We start from the raw sequence: 24595 nt of genomic DNA on the forward strand, positions 1-24595 counted from the left end.
GCCCGAGAGCCCCCCTATTTTCACGAAACTGTGTCTCAGGGCTTCTTAATATTTAAAAACCTATTAATGTGTCATACCCATACCCCATTGTTTACCGAAACAAAACACAAGTCTCACAAGAAGCGTCTAAATGAGCCCTGAGCGAAAAAATGCTAACGCACTTAGCACAGAACTCAAGGTAAAAATACCCTTATTACTTATCGTAACTGCACATACAAGATATCAGATTAAAGCTGAGATTCCACAGATTCTATAGGTATTAGTATCATCACTGAGCAATCAGAACTCGCGACAGGGGAAGCAAACACAGACGTCACAACACGTAGCATTACGGAGCATTCACGGGAGATCGTCTCACCTTAGCTGTTATTCTGATCAAAAGTCGTGTTCAATGGCATTAAAACGATAAAAACGCGGCTGAAGGTTAATACATAGGTTAATCCAGCGCAGCACTCATTCACCAATGGGTAATGTTTAGATGGATTTTAGGAACTTCCCCTCGATTCTATTGGCTCTAACGGTTAACAAGAGATGTCAATCACCAAAATCGAACGAGGGGGGGCCAGAGATATGGAAAATGCACCCAAATGACCCCAGAAGTGTTTTTTTTTTTTTTTAAATATCTCTTAAAAGGTCAAATGTCACTTGTTTTGCATCAATCTTGATACAGGGTACTTATTATGTTATCGTTTTTAGTCTACTATCCCATCATACAAGGGTGGTTTTCACTATAAGTAATTTTTATTTTGGACGGACACTATAATTTAAATTTTTTTACTATGTTCAATCTGAATTTACTTTAAATAAAAAAAAAAATCTATATTGATTCTGACTCTTCTACATCCAACTCACAGGTGTATCATTGCTTTGAGAAAAAAGATTATTCATTTACCCCTTTTAGAAGTGAAGTTATGGTCATTTGTTTTGGGAATGTCATTTTCGAGCCTGAGACCTGAACAACAGGCTCACTGGTTCAAAAAAACTGAGAAACGCCATCATGTGCTTCTTTGTATGGAATATCCTCCTACTCCATGGAAATGTTACTCACTGCAGTTTATTTAGACTAGGTTTATGAAGAAAAACGTGTTATTACCGGGAACATGAGTGAAAATAGTCACGTGGGATTAATTGAGTCGGGGTGATTAACACAAAATGTCATAATTGAAAACTGTTCTTCATGTTCTCCGTAGCCGTTCTTCTGACTGTTTCCAAAGAGTTGAGGGACAGAAATTGAACCTCATGCAGGATTACGGGGCTGAACGCACTGCCATTTGTTGAGATGACGATATTCCCTCATGGACCTGGAAGATAAACAGGGAGAATACTCTTGTTATATAACCAACAATCACTGTAAACAGAGATCTCTTAAAAAATTACTAATAAGTTACACAAAAGTTCAATGTGATGTTTAGAGAGATATTTATACTCCTCAACTTTCCCAGTGGTGGGTTTATTTATTTAAAAATATATAATATGTAACATTTCCTTATTCAAATGTCAAAAAACGATACCCTATGGTATTTAAACATTATTTTTGAGTAGTGTACATCCAATACCTGTTCTTTCACACAAGTGAAAAGCTAGCATTAGGCTATAAAGGACCTACATCACAGTCACATGATTTAACATCACAGCCAATGAGGAGATGAGTTTCTCCGTGATCAGCGTGATGACGTTATTATGAATTTAGCCACTCGTTAGAACCGCCTGGTTAAAGACACTCTTTGAGCATTATATTGCTTTTTATTTTTTAGTGTCCACGCTAGCTAACCTTGTCCTTTCAGATATACTGACAAAAACACTTGAAAATATGAAACAGACTCTGCCACCAACAAAGACAGTTTGCCAACTTTATAATGTTGACAAACTGTCTTTATACTGTTCTATATCTTTATAATATCTACACTTTTTAGTGTCCGCGTTTCAGTTTTGTTTTAAGCTTCTTGCAGCGTTTGCTTTTTACAGCGTTTCATTAATGTAGGGCTTTTAGTAAACGCTGCGCATGTTTCCTCAAGTTGGTAAATATGTTCTAAATGCTGTGCATGTGTTGTCAAGCTGGTGAAGATGTATCTTCATTTGCATGTGTTTTGGAACATTTGTGTTTTTATATTGCATTGTATTTGAAGCTTCAGCGCCTTTCTCCTAATGTATGTGTTTTGGGCCGTTGTAGCAGGTTAGCGCCTGTTAGCCACTCTATGTTAGACATTAATGGGAGGCACAAATTTCATCAAGTGATACATAAATATATTACCTATGATTTGATTGCATGTACAAGAGTTTGGATATATCTGGAGGATATGGGTTCAATACTCACATTTCTTCTGTATCTTGGCTGTCATCATCTCGCCTCTGATCCTGCAGAGATGAACACAATCCAACAGTTATAGATCAAGTTAAAATAAGGGTTTGTTCTTTGAGTTAGTCAGCTTCACAGTCCTGAGTGATCCAATGCTTTACATCACATCATATCTTCTCTGCAAACACTACGACTGACTGTCCACAGCTCTCAGCTGCATGAGAGAATTAACAAGGCATTAGTCCAGGAACAAAACAACTACATAGGAAAAACAAACAGACTACCTTTTTAACTGTAAAATCCCATGTGTCTGTTAATGAGTTGCAGCTGTCTGAAATGTGGCTTTGCATTGTCAGCTTGTATTATCTTGCTTGATAATAATGAAATTAAAGAACTGCAAGATGAACAAAAGGAGGAACTGCAGATAAATGGTAACATCACTGATTTGTTGTGCAAAGCTAGGCTACGCCTGGAAGGTGGAACTGGAGAGATTCCCCAGTGTGAGGAACACATCCACCTCCCTGTTTTTAATACAATCCTGCTGAACCAGTAGAGAGTCGACCCCTTACTGACCTGAGAGTCTCCAGTCTGCAGTCTGGGCTCTCCAGAAGGTCTCTCAGCAGCTTCACATCTGAATCCTGCAGACCGTTGTCTCTCAGGTTCAGCTCTCTCAGATAGGAGGGGTTGGACTTCAGAGCTGAGGCCAGAGCAGCACAGCTGATCTCTGAAAAACTGCAGCCCCACAGTCTGAATAAAGAACACATGATCAGATGGTCAGTTCAAACCATTCAGTCAGTATAAGCTTTTACATCTTTTAGCTTCATAAAAATGTTGGAAGAAGCAAATACTGAATATATTTTTAGTGTTTAATTGGAAATACTTATTAATTTTACTCATTTGTCTTTTATATAATGTAGTAAAATAAAACTTGACGGAGGTTCAGTGTGAATTATGCAGAGTATAATTCTTATTGTAATATTTACATTTAAAGCTGAATATTACTCTGCCACTGTCAATGAACTAAACCACAGAAGAAGAAAATAGACTTCAGCATTAAGTCCCACAGTCTGAATAAAGAACACATGATGCAAGTTTAGAAAACAATGTTCCTTATTGAAATAATGAAAGTTCTAATAATCTGATTATAGCTGGAGAAGTAGAGAATGTAGAAGTTTATAAAGTTGACACTCCCGACAGGTTAAAAGATCACAAATATGTCAGGAAGAATTTTAAAGAAATGTGATCAAAATAAATAGAGAATATTTATTTTAGGAATAGTGGAGACATAGATCAAAGCATCTTCAGTTTAAACTATTCAGTCAGCATGAGCATCTTGTAGCTTAATACAAATGTTAGAAACAGCAAAAACTGAACATATTTGTTAGTGTTTGATAGTTTTAATAGAAATATTTAAATATTGTATTAATGTGTTTATAATGTCATTTATTTAAAACAACATGATGGAGAATATAAGATGAATTTCAGGTTTTTGAGAGGTTCAGAGTGAATTATGCAGAGTATGATTTTTCTTTAACATTGCTCTGCCACAGTCAATGAACTAAACCACAGAAGAAGAAAATAGACTTTAGCATTAAGATGCTCAGTGAGGATCAGGATCATATCAGCCTGATGTCTGCAGCTCAGAGTCAACACAACTCTCACATATTAATCTCAGCACAGAAGTAAAAGATGGAGAACTGACGTGAGAGTCTCCAGTCTGCAGTCTGGGCTCTCCAGAAGATCACTCAGCAGCTTCATGACTGAATCCTGCAGAACGTTCTGACTCAGGTCCAGCTCTCTCAGATGGGAATGGTTGGACTTCAGAGCTGAGATCAGAGCAGCCCAGCTGATCTCTGACAACTTGCATTTCCCCAGTCTGAATAAAGAACACATGATGCAAGTTTAGAAAACAATGTTCCTCATTGAAATAATTAAAGTTCTAATAATCTGATTATAGCTGGAGAAGTAGAGAATATAGAAGTTTATAAAGTGGACACTCCCGACAGGTTAAAAACAGTAAGTTACAGAAAGAGAACATAGCTCTCATTAATATTAAAGACAACGTGCTTCACCTTCAATAAAAAGTGGTGACTTCACATCTGAAACTCTGCTCCTTCTACACTAACTCGTGATGTGCAGCCAGACAAATACAAACCCACAGAAACTGATTCAACTCAAGATCACAGAGTTTACAAAGAAGCAGCACCAGAGTCTGAATAAATAACACACAATGTAAGTTCAGAGAACAATGGTCCTGCTTGAGGTAGTTCAAAGTTTCATCATCTTTTCAGACCTGGAGAGGGTTCAGAGGCCAATGTCAAAAATGATGTAGATACTTTTATAATAATAATAATATATTTTATTTATAAGCGCACTTTTCATTTGCGTAAACAAAACTCAAAGTGCTACAAAATTAAAAAGGGTGAAACAAAACAACAAAAACAATAAAAAATAAAAAAGAGCAGCGGAGCAGAAGGCTCGGTCTCCCATGGTCTTCAGTTTTGTCCTTGGTGGGATGAGGAGGTTTGCCTTTACTGATCGTAGGTTCCTCGTGGAGGTTTGTGGGGTCAGCAATTCCTTGATGTAGGAGGGAGCATTTCCATATATGCACTGATGAGTGAAGAGGGTGATTTTGTAGTCAATCCTGAGTGAGACCGGGAGCCAGTGCAGTGATTTGAGGATGGGTGTGATGTGTTTGTACTTCCGCACTCTCATCAGGATCCTAGCAGCGGTGTTTTGGATGATTGCAGCTTCTGGATGTTCTTGCTAGGAATCCCAATGAGAAGTGCGTTACAGTAGTCCAGCCTGGAGGAGACAAAGGCGTGGACAAGCTTTGCAGCATCTGGCAGACTGAGTGTGGGGCGGAGTTTCGCAATATTTCTCAGGTGGTAGAAAGAGGTCTTGCATATTTGCTTGATGTGGGCCTCAAAGTTCAGGTGAGGATCCATTTTAACTCCCTGATTGGTAACCGTTGATGAGAGTGGAATATACATGTAATATATAAAAGTATCTGTAATAATGCATCAGAACAACCTCCTTCATCTCCCTCACAGCTCATCAGTACTGACAGCATCTTCACTGAGTCATGGAGCACAGTGAGAGTCTGTGGAAGCTCAAACAATGTCCGTCACACATCTACTTTCTCTGCTTTCTGTTATTCTTGTAAAATATTCAAAAATTTAGAAAGAAATGTGTACTTATTAAAATATCTTTGTACTCAGGCAAATTATGGAATTATAAATATATAAATTATAAATACTGTACAAAACCACATGAACTGCAGCCAATAATCTGACCTCAGAGTCTTCAGTCTACAGTTTGGACTCTTCAGTCCAGAACTCAGCTGCTCCACCTCTGAATCCTGCAGACCGACTTTCAGCTCCAGCTCTCTCAGATTGGAGGCCACGACTTCCCAGTCTAAGAATCCACTGTCAGGAATTCTGTTATAACACATATTACAGAATTTGTTTATAAAAAAAAAAGGAGTGTGTCTGTCACCTCTTTGCTAGCTACCTTCTAGACTAGAGTCAACATGAATCAGATATTACTCTGTGTATAATTTAACGATAAAGAAACTGCAATAATTTCATAATAACTTTACTCCATTTAATGACATATGTACAATTATTCTGTATGTTGTGATCACATGTTGCTGTGATAAAACATCCTTCATATTTTTTTGACAAGGAAAATGAAGAGAAGAAAAAACTGTACAATTTTGAAATTATTAGAATAATTGTATTAATTCAATTTTGCTCTCACAGAATGTGAAACAGCAAAAAGTTGTATAGTGTTTATTTGAAAAACTAAAATCCTTATCTACACTAATCTATAAATTTAATCACATCTGGACTCACACAGCCGTCCTGCAGTTCCTCTCAGCTGGAATCAGTCTCCGTCGTCCCTCCTGTGATGTTTTGTACTTCTCCAACTCATCCAGAACCTCCTCTGACATCTCCAGCCTGTAGGCCAGAGCTGAGCAGCGTTCCACAGAGAGTCTCTTCTCTGATCTGTTCTCTGACTTCAGGAACTCTGTGATCTCCTGAAGTACTGAGTGGTCGTTTATCTCTGTCAGACAGTGGAGCATGTTGAGGCTACTCTGGGGAATGTATCCATCATTTCTCAGCTCCTTCAGGTTGCTGATGGCTCTCTGGAAGATTTCTGGACGTTTGTCTGTGCGACCCAGCAGGCCTCCTAAGAGTCTCTCGATGAATGTTGGTCTGTTGTCTGTGTGACCCAGCAGACCTCCTAAGAGTATCTGGTTGGACTCCAGAGAGAGGCCATGGAGGAAGCGGACAAACAGGTCCAGGTGGCCATTTTTACTATTGAGTGATTTCATCATGGCGCTCCTTAGGAAGACATCCAGGGATGGGTAATCCTGATCACTGCCAAACATGTTCTTATAGTCCTTCAGTACCTCTCTGTTCCTGTTGATGTAACAGTGGAACATGTAGACTGCAGCCAGAAACTCCTGAATGCTCAGATGAACAAAGCAGTAGACTGTTTTATTGAAGATCACACTCTCTCTTTTGAAGATCTCTGTACAAACTCCTGAGTGCACCGAGGCCTTGGTGACGTCAAGACCACAGCGCTCCAGGTCTTCTTGGTAGAACATGATGTCTCCTGTCTCCAGATGTTCAAACGCCAGCCTCCCCAGCTTCAGAAGAAGCTCCCTGTCAGCCTCCGTCAGCTGCTGTGGACTCGTCTCATGTCCCTCATCATACTTCTGCTTCTTCCTCTTGGTCTGGACCAGCAGGAAGTGTGAGTACATGTCAGTGAGGGTCTTGGGCAGCTGTACTCTCTGGTCTGTAGTCAACATGCGGTCCAGAACTGCAGCAGTGATCCAGCAGAAGACTGGGATCTGACACATGATGTGGAGGCTCCTGGAGCTCTTGATGTGAGAGATGATTCTGCTGGACAGGTCTTCATCACTCGATCTCCTCCTGAAGTACTCCTCCTTCTGGGCGTCAGTGAAGCCTCGTACTTCTGTTACCCTGTCGACACACTCAGGAGGGATCTGATTGGCCGCTGCAGGTCGAGAAGTTATCCAGACGAGAGCCGAGGGAAGCAGCTTCCCCCTGATGAGGTTTGTCAGCAGCACATCGACTGAGGACTCCTGAGAGACATCAGACACAACCTCATTGTTTCTGAAGTCCAGAAAAAGTCTGCTTTCATCCAGGCCGTCAAAGATGAACAGCACTTTGCAGACAGCCAGCTGCTCTGCTGTGACCTTCTGTAAGGTTGGATGGAAAACATGGAGCAGCCTGAGAAGACTGTACTGCTCACCTTTGATCAGGTTCAGCTCCCTGAAGGAGAGCGGGATCACCAGACTGACATCTTGGTTTTCCAAACCCTCGGCCCAGTCCAGAGTGAACTTCTGCACTGAGAAGGTTTTTCCAACTCCAGCGACTCCATTGGTCAGGACCGCTCTGATGAGAGTCTGTTGGTCAGGTGAGGCTTTAAAGATGTCCTGGCACTTGATTGGAGTGTAATGGAGGGTATTTTTCTTGTAAGCTGCCTCAAGCTGCCTCACCTCATGTTGGGTATTAACCTCTTCACTCTGTCCTTGTGTGATGTAGAGCTCAGTGAAGATCTTGTTGAGGCTGGTTTCACTTTCATCAGTTCCTTCAGTCACTTGTTCACATCTCCCCCTCAGACTGACCCTATGTTCATCTAAAACCTCCTGCAGACCACGTTCTGCTGAAAGAGAAGGAAACGTAAGAATAATGAAAATGTTTTAAATGAACTTATATTATGTACAACACAACAGGAGGAATCCTGTTTTCAGGCATGAAGACACCAGGAGACAGAGGTTAAGACTTACTTTGTACTGTCCTGGTCTGACTGGCTGTCTGCAGTCCAGCTCTGGTTCTGGATCTTTCTCCACACTGGGGACATGAGGAGTCTCCTGATGGAGGGCGCTGCTCCCAGTATGAGGTGATGCACTGTCTGCAGAACCAGTGTCCACAGCTGGTAGAGACTGGATCCTTCAGGACGTCCTGACACAGAGCACAGCTGGACAGATGCTCCTCCACAGGAACATGACTTTTCCTCTTCCCTCTGTGGAGATGAACACATCCTTTATAGCACATTACGGTGACTGATTGTTTAAGTTCTTTATCTGTAGATGATATTTCATCCTGATAACTGTTCCCAAGTGGTAGATATTTAGTTATTCATATAATTATGAAACAAAACGCCCTTCTGTCTGTAACATCATCCGCCTACAGCATGTTCACTGTAGCTCACAAGTTTTACTACGGCTAAATTAAACTGGTTTATGTAATAACTACTTAATGATTCCAATTTGTAAAAGCAGTTAACATTTTGTCAGGTCTGTCCACAACATGGAAAGCAAATCACTTTAAAAATGCTAGTTAATGAATGGGGATTAGATTGAGTGGAGTTAGACTTAGCTAACATTGTGGCTGCTCCATTAATAGTCAAACTAACAATCAATGGTTGATACACATACATGTTTAACTTCAGTTCAATATGAAGTAATGTAGAACTCTAGGTGCCGATATTTTCCTTATCTGATTCAAGTACGTCTGAGTTTCTATACTGAGCTCTACTGAGTTTCTATACTGTGGGCTACTGCATTCATGTAATCATTAAAGAAGAGTTTAAAATGATCCGATGGCATATATATAGATATATATATATATATATATAGTATATATATATATATATATAGTATATATATATATATAGTATATATATATATACACTATATATATATATACAGTATATATATATATACACTATATCATATATATATATATATATATATAGTATATATATATAATATATATAATATATATATATATAGTGTAGGAAATAAGTATTTGATCCCCTGCAGATTTTGTAAGTTTACCCACTTTCAAAGAAATGACCAGTCTGTAATTGTAATGATAGGTTTATATAAACAGTGAGAGTCAGAATATCAAAAAGAAAATCCAGAAATTGACAATAAGAGAATTTTTTTTATTTGCATTTAACTGTGGGAAATAAGTATTTGATCCCCTTGCAAAACATGTGTTAGTACTTGGTAGAGAAACACGCTTCACGGTCCACTCCTCTCTGAAGATCCTCTCCAAATCATTCAGATTTTTAGGCTGATATTTGGCATCTCGAAGCTTCAGCTCCCTCCACAGATTCTCTATGGGATTAAGGTCCGGAGACTGGCTAGGCCCCTCCCTCACCTAAATGTGCTTCTTCTTTAGCAGCTCCTGTGTTGCCTTGGCCGCATGCTCAGGTTTATTGTCCTGCTGGGAGACCCATCCATGTTCAGTGTCCTGGCTGAGGGAAGGAGGCTATCGGTCTAGATGTTACAGTACATGGCCCCGTCCATCCTCTCCTCGATGCAGTAAGTCGTCCTGTCCCCTTAGCAGAGAAACACCACCAAAGCAGAATGTTTCCACCTGCATGCTTGACGGGGGGGATGGTGTTCTGGGGGTTATAGTCAGCATCTCTTTCCCTCCAAACCCAGCGGGTCGAGTTGATGCCAAAGATCAACATTTCTGTCTCATCTGACCACATCATCTTCTCCCAAGCCTTCTCTGAATCATTCAGATGTTCATTGGAACATTTCAGACGGTTCGTTCATGTTCTTCTTGAGCAGGGGGCCTTGCGGGCGCTGCAGGATTTGATCCATTATGGTGTAGTGAGTTACCAATAGTTTTCTTGGTGACTGGTCCCAGCTGCCTTGAGATCATTAACAAGTTCCTTCCGTGTAGTTCTTGGCTGATCCCTCACCTTTCTCATGATCATCAATACCCCACAGGGAGAGATCTTGTGTGGAGCCCCAGACTGAAGGCGATTGATTGTTGATTGATGCCCATTTTTCTTCCTTCCATTTTCAAATAATGGCACCAACAGTTGTCTCCTTCTCACCAAGCAGCTTTCTGATGGTCTTGTAGACATTTCCAGCCTTGTGCAGTCATCAGAGATTGTCCCTGTGGTCCTTAGACAGCTCTTTAGTCTTGCCCATGGTGGAGAGGCTGGAATCTGATTGATTGATTCTGTGGACAGGTGTCTTTTATTCAGGTAACAAGTTGATATGAGTACTTTTTTAAAGGAAGATGACTTATTTAACTGGTCTGTGGGAGCCAGAATCCTTGTTTGTTGCAAGGGGATCAAATACTTATTTCCCACAGTTAAATGCAAATACATTTTGGTAACACTTTATGGTAAGGGTACATGAATCATCATGAATTCATGCATGACTTAATGCATGAAAAAGCATGAATTAATTAATGTAGTATTTCATGAACTATCAGTAATGTATAAGGATTAATAGTATCTCATGCATGAATTAATGCAGGAACAATACCTTAATGAATGCATCAACTAAGGTATCTCAATCATCATGACTTCTGAGTTATTAATGATGTTCATGTCTTCTTCATATAGATCTGCAGTTAAAGTGACAGGCCAAAAAACTGTGTGGTAATCCACGTCCTCCCTAAAGTAGGCCTCCTAATCTTGTGTCTTTGCCGACATGTTTTACTGCTTTCTTATGTGACACGATATGTGAAAATGTGATCTTGTTGGCTTTGGATTATAAATTAAAGTTTGTTAATATTATGAATGAGTTATCTTTAATGGTTTGTGAGCTTTAAGATAATACTGTATGATACATAAAAAAAAGTCCTAACTATATAATTGATAATTGAAATTAAGTCCAAAATTATGATCTAATTTGCATTTGTAATATGGCCAAATACATGATGCCTATATAGACATAAGGGCTGACTTTATTTGAGGGATCACAAAGATGATTGATGCATGAGCACCAAATGGTTAATAAAGGTGATTTCACATAGGCCATTAATCATGTTATTTATCAGTGTAAACGACGGAACAGGTCACCACTTTATTTGAAGGGGCACAAACATGATGAAGTAATGACAAAATAATGCTGAGTTAATCATGATTACAACACTTGGAATAGCTGTGACTGGTCAGTTTTTTGGCCTGTCACTTTAACTGCAGATCTATATGAAGAAGACATGAACATCATTAATAACTCAGAAGTCATGATGATTGAGATACCTTAGTTGATGCATTCATTAAGGTATTGTTCCTGCATTAATTCATGCATGAGACACTATTAATCCTTATACATTACTGATAGTTCATGAAGTACTACATGAATGAATTCATGCTTTTTCATGCATTAAGTCAGCATGAATTCATGATGATTCATGTACCCTTACCATAAAGTGTTACCTACATTGGTATCTTTTATATAATGTCAATTTCTGGATTCTCTTTTTGATATTCTTACTCTCAATGTTTATATAAACGTACCATTACAATTATAGACTCTTCATTTATTTGTAAGTGGGCAAACTTACAAAATCTGCAGGGGATCAAATACTTATTTCCTCCACTGTATATATGTTGGTCAGGTCAGTTCACAGTAGAGACAGACTCTTACTTTGTGTCTGAGGGTCCAGGTTCATTACTGAAGACTGGAGGATGGTCTTTAGACCGGTCACTCTTCATAGACTGACAGCTGGAGAATAGAGACTCTGCTCCCCGTCTGTGGAAACAACAATTGTTTAACACACATCATTAGTTCTTGTAAAAAGCAGCGTTTGATTTCAGTTTTGATTTTCTTTCCCCTTTTAAAGATTTTTGTTGTTACTCTAAACTTAATGTCTTAAAAATGGTGTTTGTGGGTTTCTGTTGTTACAATTCTTTGAGAGTGCAAAGTTCTACATGTTCCAAGTACATTTTCTTAACCAAACACAAAGTCCTACATGTCGAGTGTGAGAACGATTTCACTGTTGCAGTTTATTTACTACCGCTGATGATGCCAAGGAGAACAGCGTCACAGGCGTGCAAAGTGTGGACCCAAAATGGCTGAATAGCTGGGCCTATATATACTGACATCACCAGGTGCAGACAATAATGACGTGACAAACACTCACCGGGGTGGGAAACAGAAAAAGGGAGGAAGTACGCGACAAACACATGAGGAAGACAGACTATCAAAATAAAACCCTGGTACTAAACTAAACATATAACATGAACGTGACTAAAACTGAAACTTGACAAAAATGTAACGACGACGCACAACAAACAGCAAGAGTTCAATCAAACTTCTTGAGTGTACTTTAATGCGTTTTAATCGAACCCTGGTGCGTTTACCCCCTTGGTGCGGTTCGTTTGGGTCGGTGTGAACACAGTCCGAGACCTCTGATGTGATGTAAACAACCGGACTCTGGTCCTCCTAAAACAGGTGGTCTCGGACCGCTTGCTAGTGAACTCTGGAGCGGTTCATCGCTGGTGTGAACACAGTCTGCACCAAAACACAGGAAGTGTAGTATTTACGAGTCACAAGAACGCAGATTTTTTCAAAATCTTTAACGAAAGAGTGAAGCAGAATGAAGTGTTGAACAGTGTTGTGTAAAGAAAAAATGCTCCGTCAACTATACATAAAAGTCAGAGCCACCTGTCGTCGATGAAACCCCCTCCTGACTGCAGAACGTCTCTCATTACATGTGTTATAATGTTTTTTAACGAGGGCTGTCAGTCGATTAAAACATTTAATCGCGATTAATCGCATGATTGTCCATAGTTAATCGCGATTAATCGCACATTTTTTATCTGTTCTAAATGTACCTTAGAGGGATATTTTTCAAGTTTTAACTCTTATCAACATATGAGTGGACAAATATGCTTTATATGTTTGTTCATTATCATTTGAACAATGACAAATATTCTCATGAATATTAAACACAACAACCTCTGAACATTACAAATATTCGCCTCAATTCAACCTGGAACCTCTCTCATACAATAATACAATACAAAGTGTGTGTGTGGCAGACCACACTTCCACGCTCACTGGCAGGCCCGGACTGGCCATCGGGAGGACCGGGAGGGTGTGTGTATGTGTGGCGCGACTCGCGAGCGAGGCACACCTTACGTGTTGTTGTTGTTGTTAGCATCTGGTGCTAGCTAGCTGTGCTAACGGATATAAGGAGCTGTTTCAATGAAAACAGAGGAGCGACATTTCGCCGACAACTGCGCCGAGCACTTGACTTCATGCAGGTAGCCAGACAGTGGGACATTGTACGAAAAGTCAACACACTCACCACGGATAGTGCGCGCAACATGATTGCAGCGTCCAGGCAGCTCCCGTTCGAGCATATATGCCTTGAGCTGCACATAGCTCCAACGATCCATCACAGTGGTCGACACACACACACACACACAACACACACACACACACACACACACACACACACACACACACACACACACACACACACACACACACACACACACACACACACACACACACACACACACACACACACACACACACACACACACACACACACACACACACACACACACACACACACACACACACACACACACACACACACACACACACACACACACACACACACACACACACACACACACACACACACACACACACACACACACACACACACACACACACACACACACACACACACACACACACCATTTCAGTAGCAAGAGACCCTTGCAGAAAACAGTAAAAAGTGTGACATTTTGCTGCAGGCTTCAAAGGGTTAAAATTATCGCCATCTTGTAGACAAATGTGAAAATTGAAAGCTAGAAGTCCAAAATGAAATCTTAACATAAAGGAAATCAAGAGTTTATGATAAGATAAATGTGGGGTCAAAAAAAGCATTTTCAATGGTTTTCAATGGGGCATTTTTTGCCGCTAGGAACAAATGTGTCGGTTTTTGTGTAGCTTAGCCATTTTAGGCTAATTTAAAAAACTGAGACCACAATTCAATATACAACTAAAAAAGAATATCCTCTGGCAAGTTTGAGCAATATTCATTCAACACAGCCAAAATGGCATGAACATGAAAACCCGAATGGCTGAAAAATGGCCCCAGGGACTCTTAAGGGTTAAGACCTTTTTTAAGACCCTTTCCAGTTCTAACTGGTTACATTGGCGACACACTTTACCTCACATTTACTATATTGATTGTAAGATAGCACAACTAAACAGCTTGTGATAACTCCTTATCATAATTCAGATAAAACAAAGCACAAGAGAATGAATTGTGTGACCAACACAATGCAAGGTTTATTAGAAAAAGAAACCATTAGAAAGTAGTATTTGATTTAGGCATTGTTCCCAAGAGATAAAACATACAGACTACTGAAGCCTCCTCGCCATATGAACTTCAACCTCTCTGTCAAGGTCAGGTTTAATGCAGTATGCTGCTTTGTTGCTTCTGTAGACACACTTTGTGCTCTTTCATTCCAGTAAAACTCCTCAGAAACCATTAGAAACCAGTATTTGACCAATAAACAAAACAATTGACAAAACTTTGAACTATGAAATATATTAAACCTTGGTGAGCTTCAGCGGGGTAATGCCATATAGGAGCTCCCTCACAAATAGGGGTTAAATTGGGCCGGCGCTGTCCGGGGCTAAGCCGCGGCACATAGGACGATGCTCTGACGTCATCACCCTCGCACATTTGTCATATGTTTACAAAAAACGACATACAGTATATGTTAAAACTTTTCTCGTTCTTAATATAGACTATATTTAGGGTCGATATGTGTGGACTTTACTTTAAAATAGCAGATCTCTGTGACCGGATATAGTTTGGCTTAGTGAACATGTGTCTCTTCCTTGGAGGAGCAGCATCGCCCGGACTCCGCTGCTCCTCCGCGGCTCCTCCGTGCAGAGAGTCTGCACTGCAGCGGTGAGTGTCAGCGACGTGCAGTCAGGGGAGGCACGGATTGGCCATCGGGAGAGTCGGGACTTAAACGCCGCGGCTTTCTGGCTAGCACTTAGCATGTGGGACCGGACAGCTTTGATCCCCATCGACAGTGGTGATTCTAGAGTCTGGGGCCCCTCGAACCAGCTTTCATCCCCATCAGTGGCGCCCCAACACACTTCTCCCCCCCCCCCCCCTAATACCTTGGAAAATGCCATTAATACTTTTTAATAGCCTTCATTTTCACTAAATTGATTTATCAACTTTTAATACTTTTTAAGACCTCGCGGACACCCTGTTATATATCTGAGTAAAACGTATAAAGATTATTATTGTGTGGTGTTATAACTTGTAAAACTTTTAAATAAAACTACCTGTTCACACTTGTGAAAAGCAAATAAAGATCCATATAGCCCTCTGATTATTACTGAATAAGTAACAAATCAGCGGAAATGTAACCCGTCCCCACATAGCTTGAGTCCTGAGTCCAGATTGATTGCAGTGTCCTGTCTCCTTGGTTGAGGGTCAATCCCTGACAGAACACTGCAGTCTCCCAGAGATAACAGCTGGTAAGTAGAACCTGGTCAACTGAAATACGGCAGCAGTGCTTTACGGGTATTAAATCCCAAAGGTTTCAGATGTGTGTTCATTAACAGGTCTGTGACAATCTAAAGGGATAAACTAACAGGAAAAGATAAATAATGTATATTGATGAATGGAGATACAGAAAGAAGGGAGTTTATCGGTACCTCGAGGTGGTGTGTGAGGACACACCTTTTATGCCCGGACTGAGTAAAAACTGTATCAATCAACAGCACCAAATTAGCAGACCTATTAGGTGTAAATGCGACCTTACTTTATGTCTGTGGGTCCAGGTTCATTACTGAAGTCTAAATGTTCATCCTTAGACCGGTCACTCTTCATAGACAGACAGCTGGGGACTGGAGACTCTGCTCTCTGTCTGTGGAAACAACAAAATGTTTAACACACATCATTAGTTATTGTAAAGGGCAGCTTTTGATTTCAGCCCGTTTACGTTATTAAAGATTTTTGGACTTGCTCTGAACTTTCAGTTTTTAAGTCGTGTTTCAGGGTTTCGGTTGTTAGAATTAATTTGTGAGAGGGAAACGTTTGACATGTTCGAAGTTGATTTACTTAACACAAAGTCCTACATCTGGAATGTGAGAATGATTTCACAATAGTAGATTATTGCTGATGATGCCAAGGAGCACAGCCAGAGCTCAGTTACACCTCTTTACTTTCCTCTTCCGGGTTTCTTTACTCTAATTTACTTTGTTTCATGACTGTACTCCACAGGGATGCTTTACTGTGTTTATATACTGTGATCTGCTACTCAGATCAAACCAGACTCCTCTTCAGGTCAGTTTACAGCAGAAACAGATGCTTACTTTGTGTCAGAGGGTTTTCTGGACACTGAAGATCTGTCCTCCTCCTCATCTCTCATGGTCTCCATTGTGAGAGATGAACCAGTAACCCTGGAGACAAATACATAAACACACACACTTCATAATACAAGCATTTCAATCAAATCCATCATAATGATACAATTTGGTTTAAATTTGTGCTGTAAAAAAAAAACGTGAATGGTTGTGAATAATCTGCAAACCTTAACGTGTCAAAAAAAATTACAAAAAATTAATCATATTACCAAGTTTCACCCAAACTTCCTTCATAATTCCAGCGGGTATTTTAACATGAATTGCATGACAGTGAAAGTCAAGGAAAGCGAGGAACTGGCACAAGCTACATGTACATTTAATCAAGTAATAATAATAATAATAATAATAGATGACATTTGTATAGCGCCTTTCAAGGGACCCAAGGCCGCTTTACATGGTGAACAAACAAACAAACAAACAAACAAAAGGGGCAAATAATAAAGTAAAAAATAATGTTTAATAAATATCAGTAGGAGTGGAAGCAGGGGGGCTGTGATGGGTTAGGGGTCAAAGGCCATGGTGAACAGGTGAGTTTTTAATGATGACTTATTACCAAGTACTGTACTTAAGTACAATTTTGAGGGACCTGTACTTTATTTCAATGTTCCGCTACTTTGTACTTCTACCCCACTACAATTCAGAGGTAAATGGTGTACTTTGACTCCACTACATGTATTTGATACCTTTAGTTACTTTACAGATTTTGATTAATGATGTGAAATATAATCAGCTCTTAAATCAGACTTTAGTTCCACCTGGAGTAAATTCACAAGCTACCCTGCAGTATACAAAGCCATTAAAACTATCTGCACCTTTACCAGCTTTGAGAACACTTTAATGATCAATAATTATAAAACATATCATATATATTATTCTGAAATGGACCAATCTGCACAATGACTACTTTTACTGTCGCTACTTTAACCATATTTTGACGCTAATACTTTCTACCAGGGTCGGCTCTAGAACAAATCGAATGGGGGGGAAATCATTTACCACGGGAGGGGCACACACTGCCGTCAACAACCAACAGACAAACACCAACGCAACTTCAATTTCAAAAAACATGCTGTAAAGTCTATTGTCTTTCACACACATTGCAGGGGTGTAGTGCTATTTTATAGCGCACCTATGACTTGTTGTGGCACGACCACCAAAACAGAAACATATGGACATAGGCCACCATATGAAAAGTGTGCACATGTATTTAGTATCCTATCCATGTGAACATGTTTTAGGTGGGGGGTGGACCTAACCTCCTCGAGGAGGGTCTTGGGGCATGCTCCCCGGGGGAAGATTTTTAAATATTGAAGTTAAATGCATCAATCTGGTGCACTTTGAAAGCAAAATTAAGAGATCTATGGATAGCCTACATCTCTCAACACCCATATGAAACAGAACTGTAAACAGATGTACTTTTTCTTTATGGATATTTTACTAATCACTCCCCTTTTAAAACTGTATTCTTGTGTTACTGCCCTATAGTATTTCATACCTGTTTTTCATTTATTCTCTTATTTTTAATAACTATAATGATCATATAAAGGTGTTCCTCGCAAATACTTGTTACATAAATGGTGACCAAACCGTTTGAGACCCACTGAGATAACTTACACCAAAGTTAACTATCTAAACACTGAGAGAGTCCTTTACCTCACTGAGCTGACGTTATAAGATCCTCTCAGTCTGACAGGAGAGCACTCTCCTCCACCTTGGTGTAGAAACAGCTCTTTATAACCGTTAGCATAGCTAGCTAACCAGATGCTAACAACAACATTCCACGTTACGGCTTGCGCACTCACAAAATGCGCTCGTGCCACACACACAGAGCCGAGCTTGAATGAAACACAGAGACCCAGAAGTACTTGCACTGTACTGTATATCATATTATTTTCGATGGCTTTACTGTATAATCAGTATAACAGATGGACAGATCGCCACTGGGCTTTCATCTAAACACACAGCCACGTAATGATAACAAAACAAAGGCCGGGGGTCATTGGTCAAGCAACACACCAATCAGAGAGCAGCAGTGAGCACACCTCAGGCTGTCTTTTATATTTGTATTCTTTATTTCTGATTTATTTCACACCAAAAACTTTTAGTGGAAACGTTTTCACTTATATGATTAAAAAAAAAGAAAATCGGCAAAGTGGCAAGGCTTGCCCGCCCTGCGTTGGGGGGGAACAGTGACTCATTTGGGGGGGCATGGCCCGCGAATGACCCCCCATGACGCCGACCCTGCTTTCTACTTTTAGTAACATTTTGTATGCAGGACTTTTACTTGTAAGTAACAGAGTATTCCTACACTCTGGTAGTTCTAAAATATCTGAGTACTTCTACTTTTACTCAAGTACAAGATCTGAGTACTTCTTCCACCTCCAGAAATCAGTAAGAGCTGTAACTACCTCGGTGTAAAAGCACATTTAATCCATGACACATGTTGTGCACTCGTTCCTTAGGTCTGGTGAGACGGAGGGGTGGCATTATGCTGAATCCAGGAGATGGACAGGTCCCTACTTTAGGAGCAGATAGTGCTCGCAAATGCTCAGACGTCATGCCAATAATTCGGAAATCATCATAATTTAGCTGAGATGTTATAATAAAGTGAAAACCCCTCTTATTTCTCAGCAGTTTTTCATGGACCGCTTTATGAGACTACAACACACGTTTTGTTTGTTTTATATCTCTCCAAAATACAAGTTAAAAGGCCTACTAATATTTTAAACTTCTGATTTATGAAGATTAATCACAGTTTATGATCGTGATTTACGCGATTACTTTTTGTTTTAAATCAACTAACACCACTAGTGTAAACAACAACAAATACGTCTGTATAGTTATGTAACCATGATGGCGCAGAACAAAGGACGTGAAAGAGGAAGTTAAGGCCTACAACATTTCAATATGCCACATCGGACTCTAAGATGTTGCTTTTTATCGAGACTGTGTTTTTCTGAGATAAAGTAAAACAGAGTAAACATGAATTGTTCAGACAAAAACAGCAGAGCCTGGTTTTAACACTCACCCTGTTTTCTTTCTGCTGCTCTGTTGAAGTTTAAAATGGAGTCTGGCAGTCCGTCTGTTTTCTAACTTCCGCGTTTGATGTCCTTCCCTGTTGGTATGGAATCAGTTTTGTGCCATTAAGATAAAGCAACACTTTCTCAGAATCAAGTGAATGGTTGTGAATAATCTGCAAACCTTAACGTGTCAAATAAATTACAAAAAATGTATCATATTACCAAGTTTCACCCAAACTTCCTTCGTAATTCCAGCGGGAATTTTAACATGAATTGCATGACAGGTAAAATCAAGGAAGGCGAAGAACTGGCACAAGCTACATGTACATTTAATCAAGTAATAATAATAATAATAATAATAGATGACATTTGTATAGCGCCTTTCAAGGGACCCAAGGCCGCTTTACATGGTGAACAAACAAACAAACAAACAAACAAAAGGGGCAAATAATAAAGTAAAAAAATAATGTTTAATAAATATCAGTAGGAGTGGAAGCAGGGGGGCTGTGATGGGTTAGGGGTCAAAGGCCATGGTGAACAGGTGAGTTTTTAATGATGACTTATTACCAAGTACTGTACTTAAGTACAATTTTGAGGGACCTGTACTTTATTTCAATGTTCCGCTACTTTGTACTTCTACCCCACTACAATTCAGAGGTAAATGGTGTACTTTGACTCCACTACATGTATTTGATACCTTTAGTTACTTTACAGATTTTGATTAATGATGTGAAATATAATCAGCTCTTAAATCAGACTTTAGTTCCACCTGGAGTAAATTCACAAGCTACCCTGCAGTATACAAAGCCATTAAAACTATCTGCACCTTTACCAGCTTTGAGAACACTTTAATGATCAATAATTATAAAACATATCATATATATTATTCTGAAATGGACCAATCTGCACAATGACTACTTTTACTGTCGCTACTTTAACCATATTTTGACGCTAATACTTTCTACCAGGGTCGGCTCTAGAACAAATCGAATGGGGGGGAAATCATTTACCACGGGAGGGGCACACACTGCCGTCAACAACCAACAGACAAACACCAACGCAACTTCAATTTCAAAAAACATGCTGTAAAGTCTATTGTCTTTCACACACATTGCAGGGGTGTAGTGCTATTTTATAGCGCACCTATGACTTGTTGTGGCACGACCACCAAAACAGAAACATATGGACATAGGCCACCATATGAAAAGTGTGCACATGTATTTAGTATCCTATCCATGTGAACATGTTTTAGGTGGGGGGTGGACCTAACCTCCTCGAGGAGGGTCTTGGGGCATGCTCCCCGGGGGAAGATTTTTAAATATTGAAGTTAAATGCATCAATCTGGTGCACTTTGAAAGCAAAATTAAGAGATCTATGGATAGCCTACATCTCTCAACACCCATATGAAACAGAACTGTAAACAGATGTACTTTTTCTTTATGGATATTTTACTAATCACTCCCCTTTTAAAACTGTATTCTTGTGTTACTGCCCTATAGTATTTCATACCTGTTTTTCATTTATTCTCTTATTTTTAATAACTATAATGATCATATAAAGGTGTTCCTCGCAAATACTTGTTACATAAATGGTGACCAAACCGTTTGAGACCCACTGAGATAACTTACACCAAAGTTAACTATCTAAACACTGAGAGAGTCCTTTACCTCACTGAGCTGACGTTATAAGATCCTCTCAGTCTGACAGGAGAGCACTCTCCTCCACCTTGGTGTAGAAACAGCTCTTTATAACCGTTAGCATAGCTAGCTAACCAGATGCTAACAACAACATTCCACGTTACGGCTTGCGCACTCACAAAATGCGCTCGTGCCACACACACAGAGCCGAGCTTGAATGAAACACAGAGACCCAGAAGTACTTGCACTGTACTGTATATCATATTATTTTCGATGGCTTTACTGTATAATCAGTATAACAGATGGACAGATCGCCACTGGGCTTTCATCTAAACACACAGCCACGTAATGATAACAAAACAAAGGCCGGGGGTCATTGGTCAAGCAACACACCAATCAGAGAGCAGCAGTGAGCACACCTCAGGCTGTCTTTTATATTTGTATTCTTTATTTCTGATTTATTTCACACCAAAAACTTTTAGTGGAAACGTTTTCACTTATATGATTAAAAAAAAAGAAAATCGGCAAAGTGGCAAGGCTTGCCCGCCCTGCGTTGGGGGGGGAACAGTGACTCATTTGGGGGGGCATGGCCCGCGAATGACCCCCCATGACGCCGACCCTGCTTTCTACTTTTAGTAACATTTTGTATGCAGGACTTTTACTTGTAAGTAACAGAGTATTCCTACACTCTGGTAGTTCTAAAATATCTGAGTACTTCTACTTTTACTCAAGTACAAGATCTGAGTACTTCTTCCACCTCCAGAAATCAGTAAGAGCTGTAACTACCTCGGTGTAAAAGCACATTTAATCCATGACACATGTTGTGCACTCGTTCCTTAGGTCTGGTGAGACGGAGGGGTGGCATTATGCTGAATCCAGGAGATGGACAGGTCCCTACTTTAGGAGCAGATAGTGCTCGCAAATGCTCAGACGTCATGCCAATAATTCGGAAATCATCATAATTTAGCTGAGATGTTATAATAAAGTGAAAACCCCTCTTATTTCTCAGCAGTTTTTCATGGACCGCTTTATGAGACTACAACACACGTTTTGTTTGTTTTATATCTCTCCAAAATACAAGTTAAAAGGCCTACTAATATTTTAAACTTCTGATTTATGAAGATTAATCACAGTTTATGATCGTGATTTACGCGATTACTTTTTGTTTTAAATCAACTAACACCACTAGTGTAAACAACAACAAATACGTCTGTATAGTTATGTAACCATGATGGCGCAGAACAAAGGACGTGAAAGAGGAAGTTAAGGCCTACAACATTTCAATATGCCACATCGGACTCTAAGATGTTGCTTTTTATCGAGACTGTGTTTTTCTGAGATAAAGTAAAACAGAGTAAACATGAATTGTTCAGACAAAAACAGCAGAGCCTGGTTTTAACACTCACCCTGTTTTCTTTCTGCTGCTCTGTTGAAGTTTAAAATGGAGTCTGGCAGTCCGTCTGTTTTCTAACTTCCGCGTTTGATGTCCTTCCCTGTTGGTATGGAATCAGTTTTGTGCCATTAAGATAAAGCAACACTTTCTCAGAATCAAGTGAATGGTTGTGAATAATCTGCAAACCTTAACGTGTCAAATAAATTACAAAAAATGTATCATATTACCAAGTTTCACCCAAACTTCCTTCGTAATTCCAGCGGGAATTTTAACATGAATTGCATGACAGGTAAAATCAAGGAAGGCGAAGAACTGGCACAAGCTACATGTACATTTAATCAAGTAATAATAATAATAATAATAATAGATGACATTTGTATAGCGCCTTTCAAGGGACCCAAGGCCGCTTTACATGGTGAACAAACAAACAAACAAACAAACAAAAGGGGCAAATAATAAAGTAAAAAAATAATGTTTAATAAATATCAGTAGGAGTGGAAGCAGGGGGGCTGTGATGGGTTAGGGGTCAAAGGCCATGGTGAACAGGTGAGTTTTTAATGATGACTTATTACCAAGTACTGTACTTAAGTACAATTTTGAGGGACCTGTACTTTATTTCAATGTTCCGCTACTTTGTACTTCTACCCCACTACAATTCAGAGGTAAATGGTGTACTTTGACTCCACTACATGTATTTGATACCTTTAGTTACTTTACAGATTTTGATTAATGATGTGAAATATAATCAGCTCTTAAATCAGACTTTAGTTCCACCTGGAGTAAATTCACAAGCTACCCTGCAGTATACAAAGCCATTAAAACTATCTGCACCTTTACCAGCTTTGAGAACACTTTAATGATCAATAATTATAAAACATATCATATATATTATTCTGAAATGGACCAATCTGCACAATGACTACTTTTACTGTCGCTACTTTAACCATATTTTGACGCTAATACTTTCTACCAGGGTCGGCTCTAGAACAAATCGAATGGGGGGGAAATCATTTACCACGGGAGGGGCACACACTGCCGTCAACAACCAACAGACAAACACCAACGCAACTTCAATTTCAAAAAACATGCTGTAAAGTCTATTGTCTTTCACACACATTGCAGGGGTGTAGTGCTATTTTATAGCGCACCTATGACTTGTTGTGGCACGACCACCAAAACAGAAACATATGGACATAGGCCACCATATGAAAAGTGTGCACATGTATTTAGTATCCTATCCATGTGAACATGTTTTAGGTGGGGGGTGGACCTAACCTCCTCGAGGAGGGTCTTGGGGCATGCTCCCCGGGGGAAGATTTTTAAATATTGAAGTTAAATGCATCAATCTGGTGCACTTTGAAAGCAAAATTAAGAGATCTATGGATAGCCTACATCTCTCAACACCCATATGAAACAGAACTGTAAACAGATGTACTTTTTCTTTATGGATATTTTACTAATCACTCCCCTTTTAAAACTGTATTCTTGTGTTACTGCCCTATAGTATTTCATACCTGTTTTTCATTTATTCTCTTATTTTTAATAACTATAATGATCATATAAAGGTGTTCCTCGCAAATACTTGTTACATAAATGGTGACCAAACCGTTTGAGACCCACTGAGATAACTTACACCAAAGTTAACTATCTAAACACTGAGAGAGTCCTTTACCTCACTGAGCTGACGTTATAAGATCCTCTCAGTCTGACAGGAGAGCACTCTCCTCCACCTTGGTGTAGAAACAGCTCTTTATAACCGTTAGCATAGCTAGCTAACCAGATGCTAACAACAACATTCCACGTTACGGCTTGCGCACTCACAAAATGCGCTCGTGCCACACACACAGAGCCGAGCTTGAATGAAACACAGAGACCCAGAAGTACTTGCACTGTACTGTATATCATATTATTTTCGATGGCTTTACTGTATAATCAGTATAACAGATGGACAGATCGCCACTGGGCTTTCATCTAAACACACAGCCACGTAATGATAACAAAACAAAGGCCGGGGGTCATTGGTCAAGCAAC

General features: G+C 39.7%; 1 protein-coding gene and 1 long non-coding RNA gene across 2 annotated transcripts; both read right to left on the reverse strand.

Annotated features, from left to right (window-relative positions):
- Positions 1–848: 848 nt before the first annotated feature.
- Positions 849–8487, reverse strand: LOC117487035 (NLR family CARD domain-containing protein 3-like). The gene is made up of 8 exons (XM_034135697.1): positions 8265–8487; positions 6542–7996; positions 6154–6487; positions 5593–5736; positions 3999–4172; positions 2870–3043; positions 2315–2355; positions 849–1301 (listed from the first exon to the last, which is right to left on the reverse strand). Exons 1-8 carry the CDS (start codon positions 8386–8388, stop codon positions 1294–1296), a joined length of 2454 nt encoding a protein of 817 aa, XP_033991588.1. The 5' UTR covers positions 8389–8487; the 3' UTR covers positions 849–1293.
- Positions 8488–15975: 7488 nt separating this feature from the next.
- Positions 15976–22686, reverse strand: LOC117487037. The gene is made up of 4 exons (XR_004556342.1): positions 22578–22686; positions 19543–19629; positions 16464–16550; positions 15976–16015 (listed from the first exon to the last, which is right to left on the reverse strand). It is a non-coding gene; the product is annotated as an uncharacterized LOC117487037 (long non-coding RNA).
- Positions 22687–24595: the final 1909 nt, after the last annotated feature.

The sequence above is a fragment of the Trematomus bernacchii genome, unplaced genomic scaffold, assembly GCF_902827165.1.
Source record: "Trematomus bernacchii unplaced genomic scaffold, fTreBer1.1, whole genome shotgun sequence".
In the NCBI taxonomy this organism is placed as follows: domain Eukaryota; kingdom Metazoa; phylum Chordata; class Actinopteri; order Perciformes; family Nototheniidae; genus Trematomus; species Trematomus bernacchii.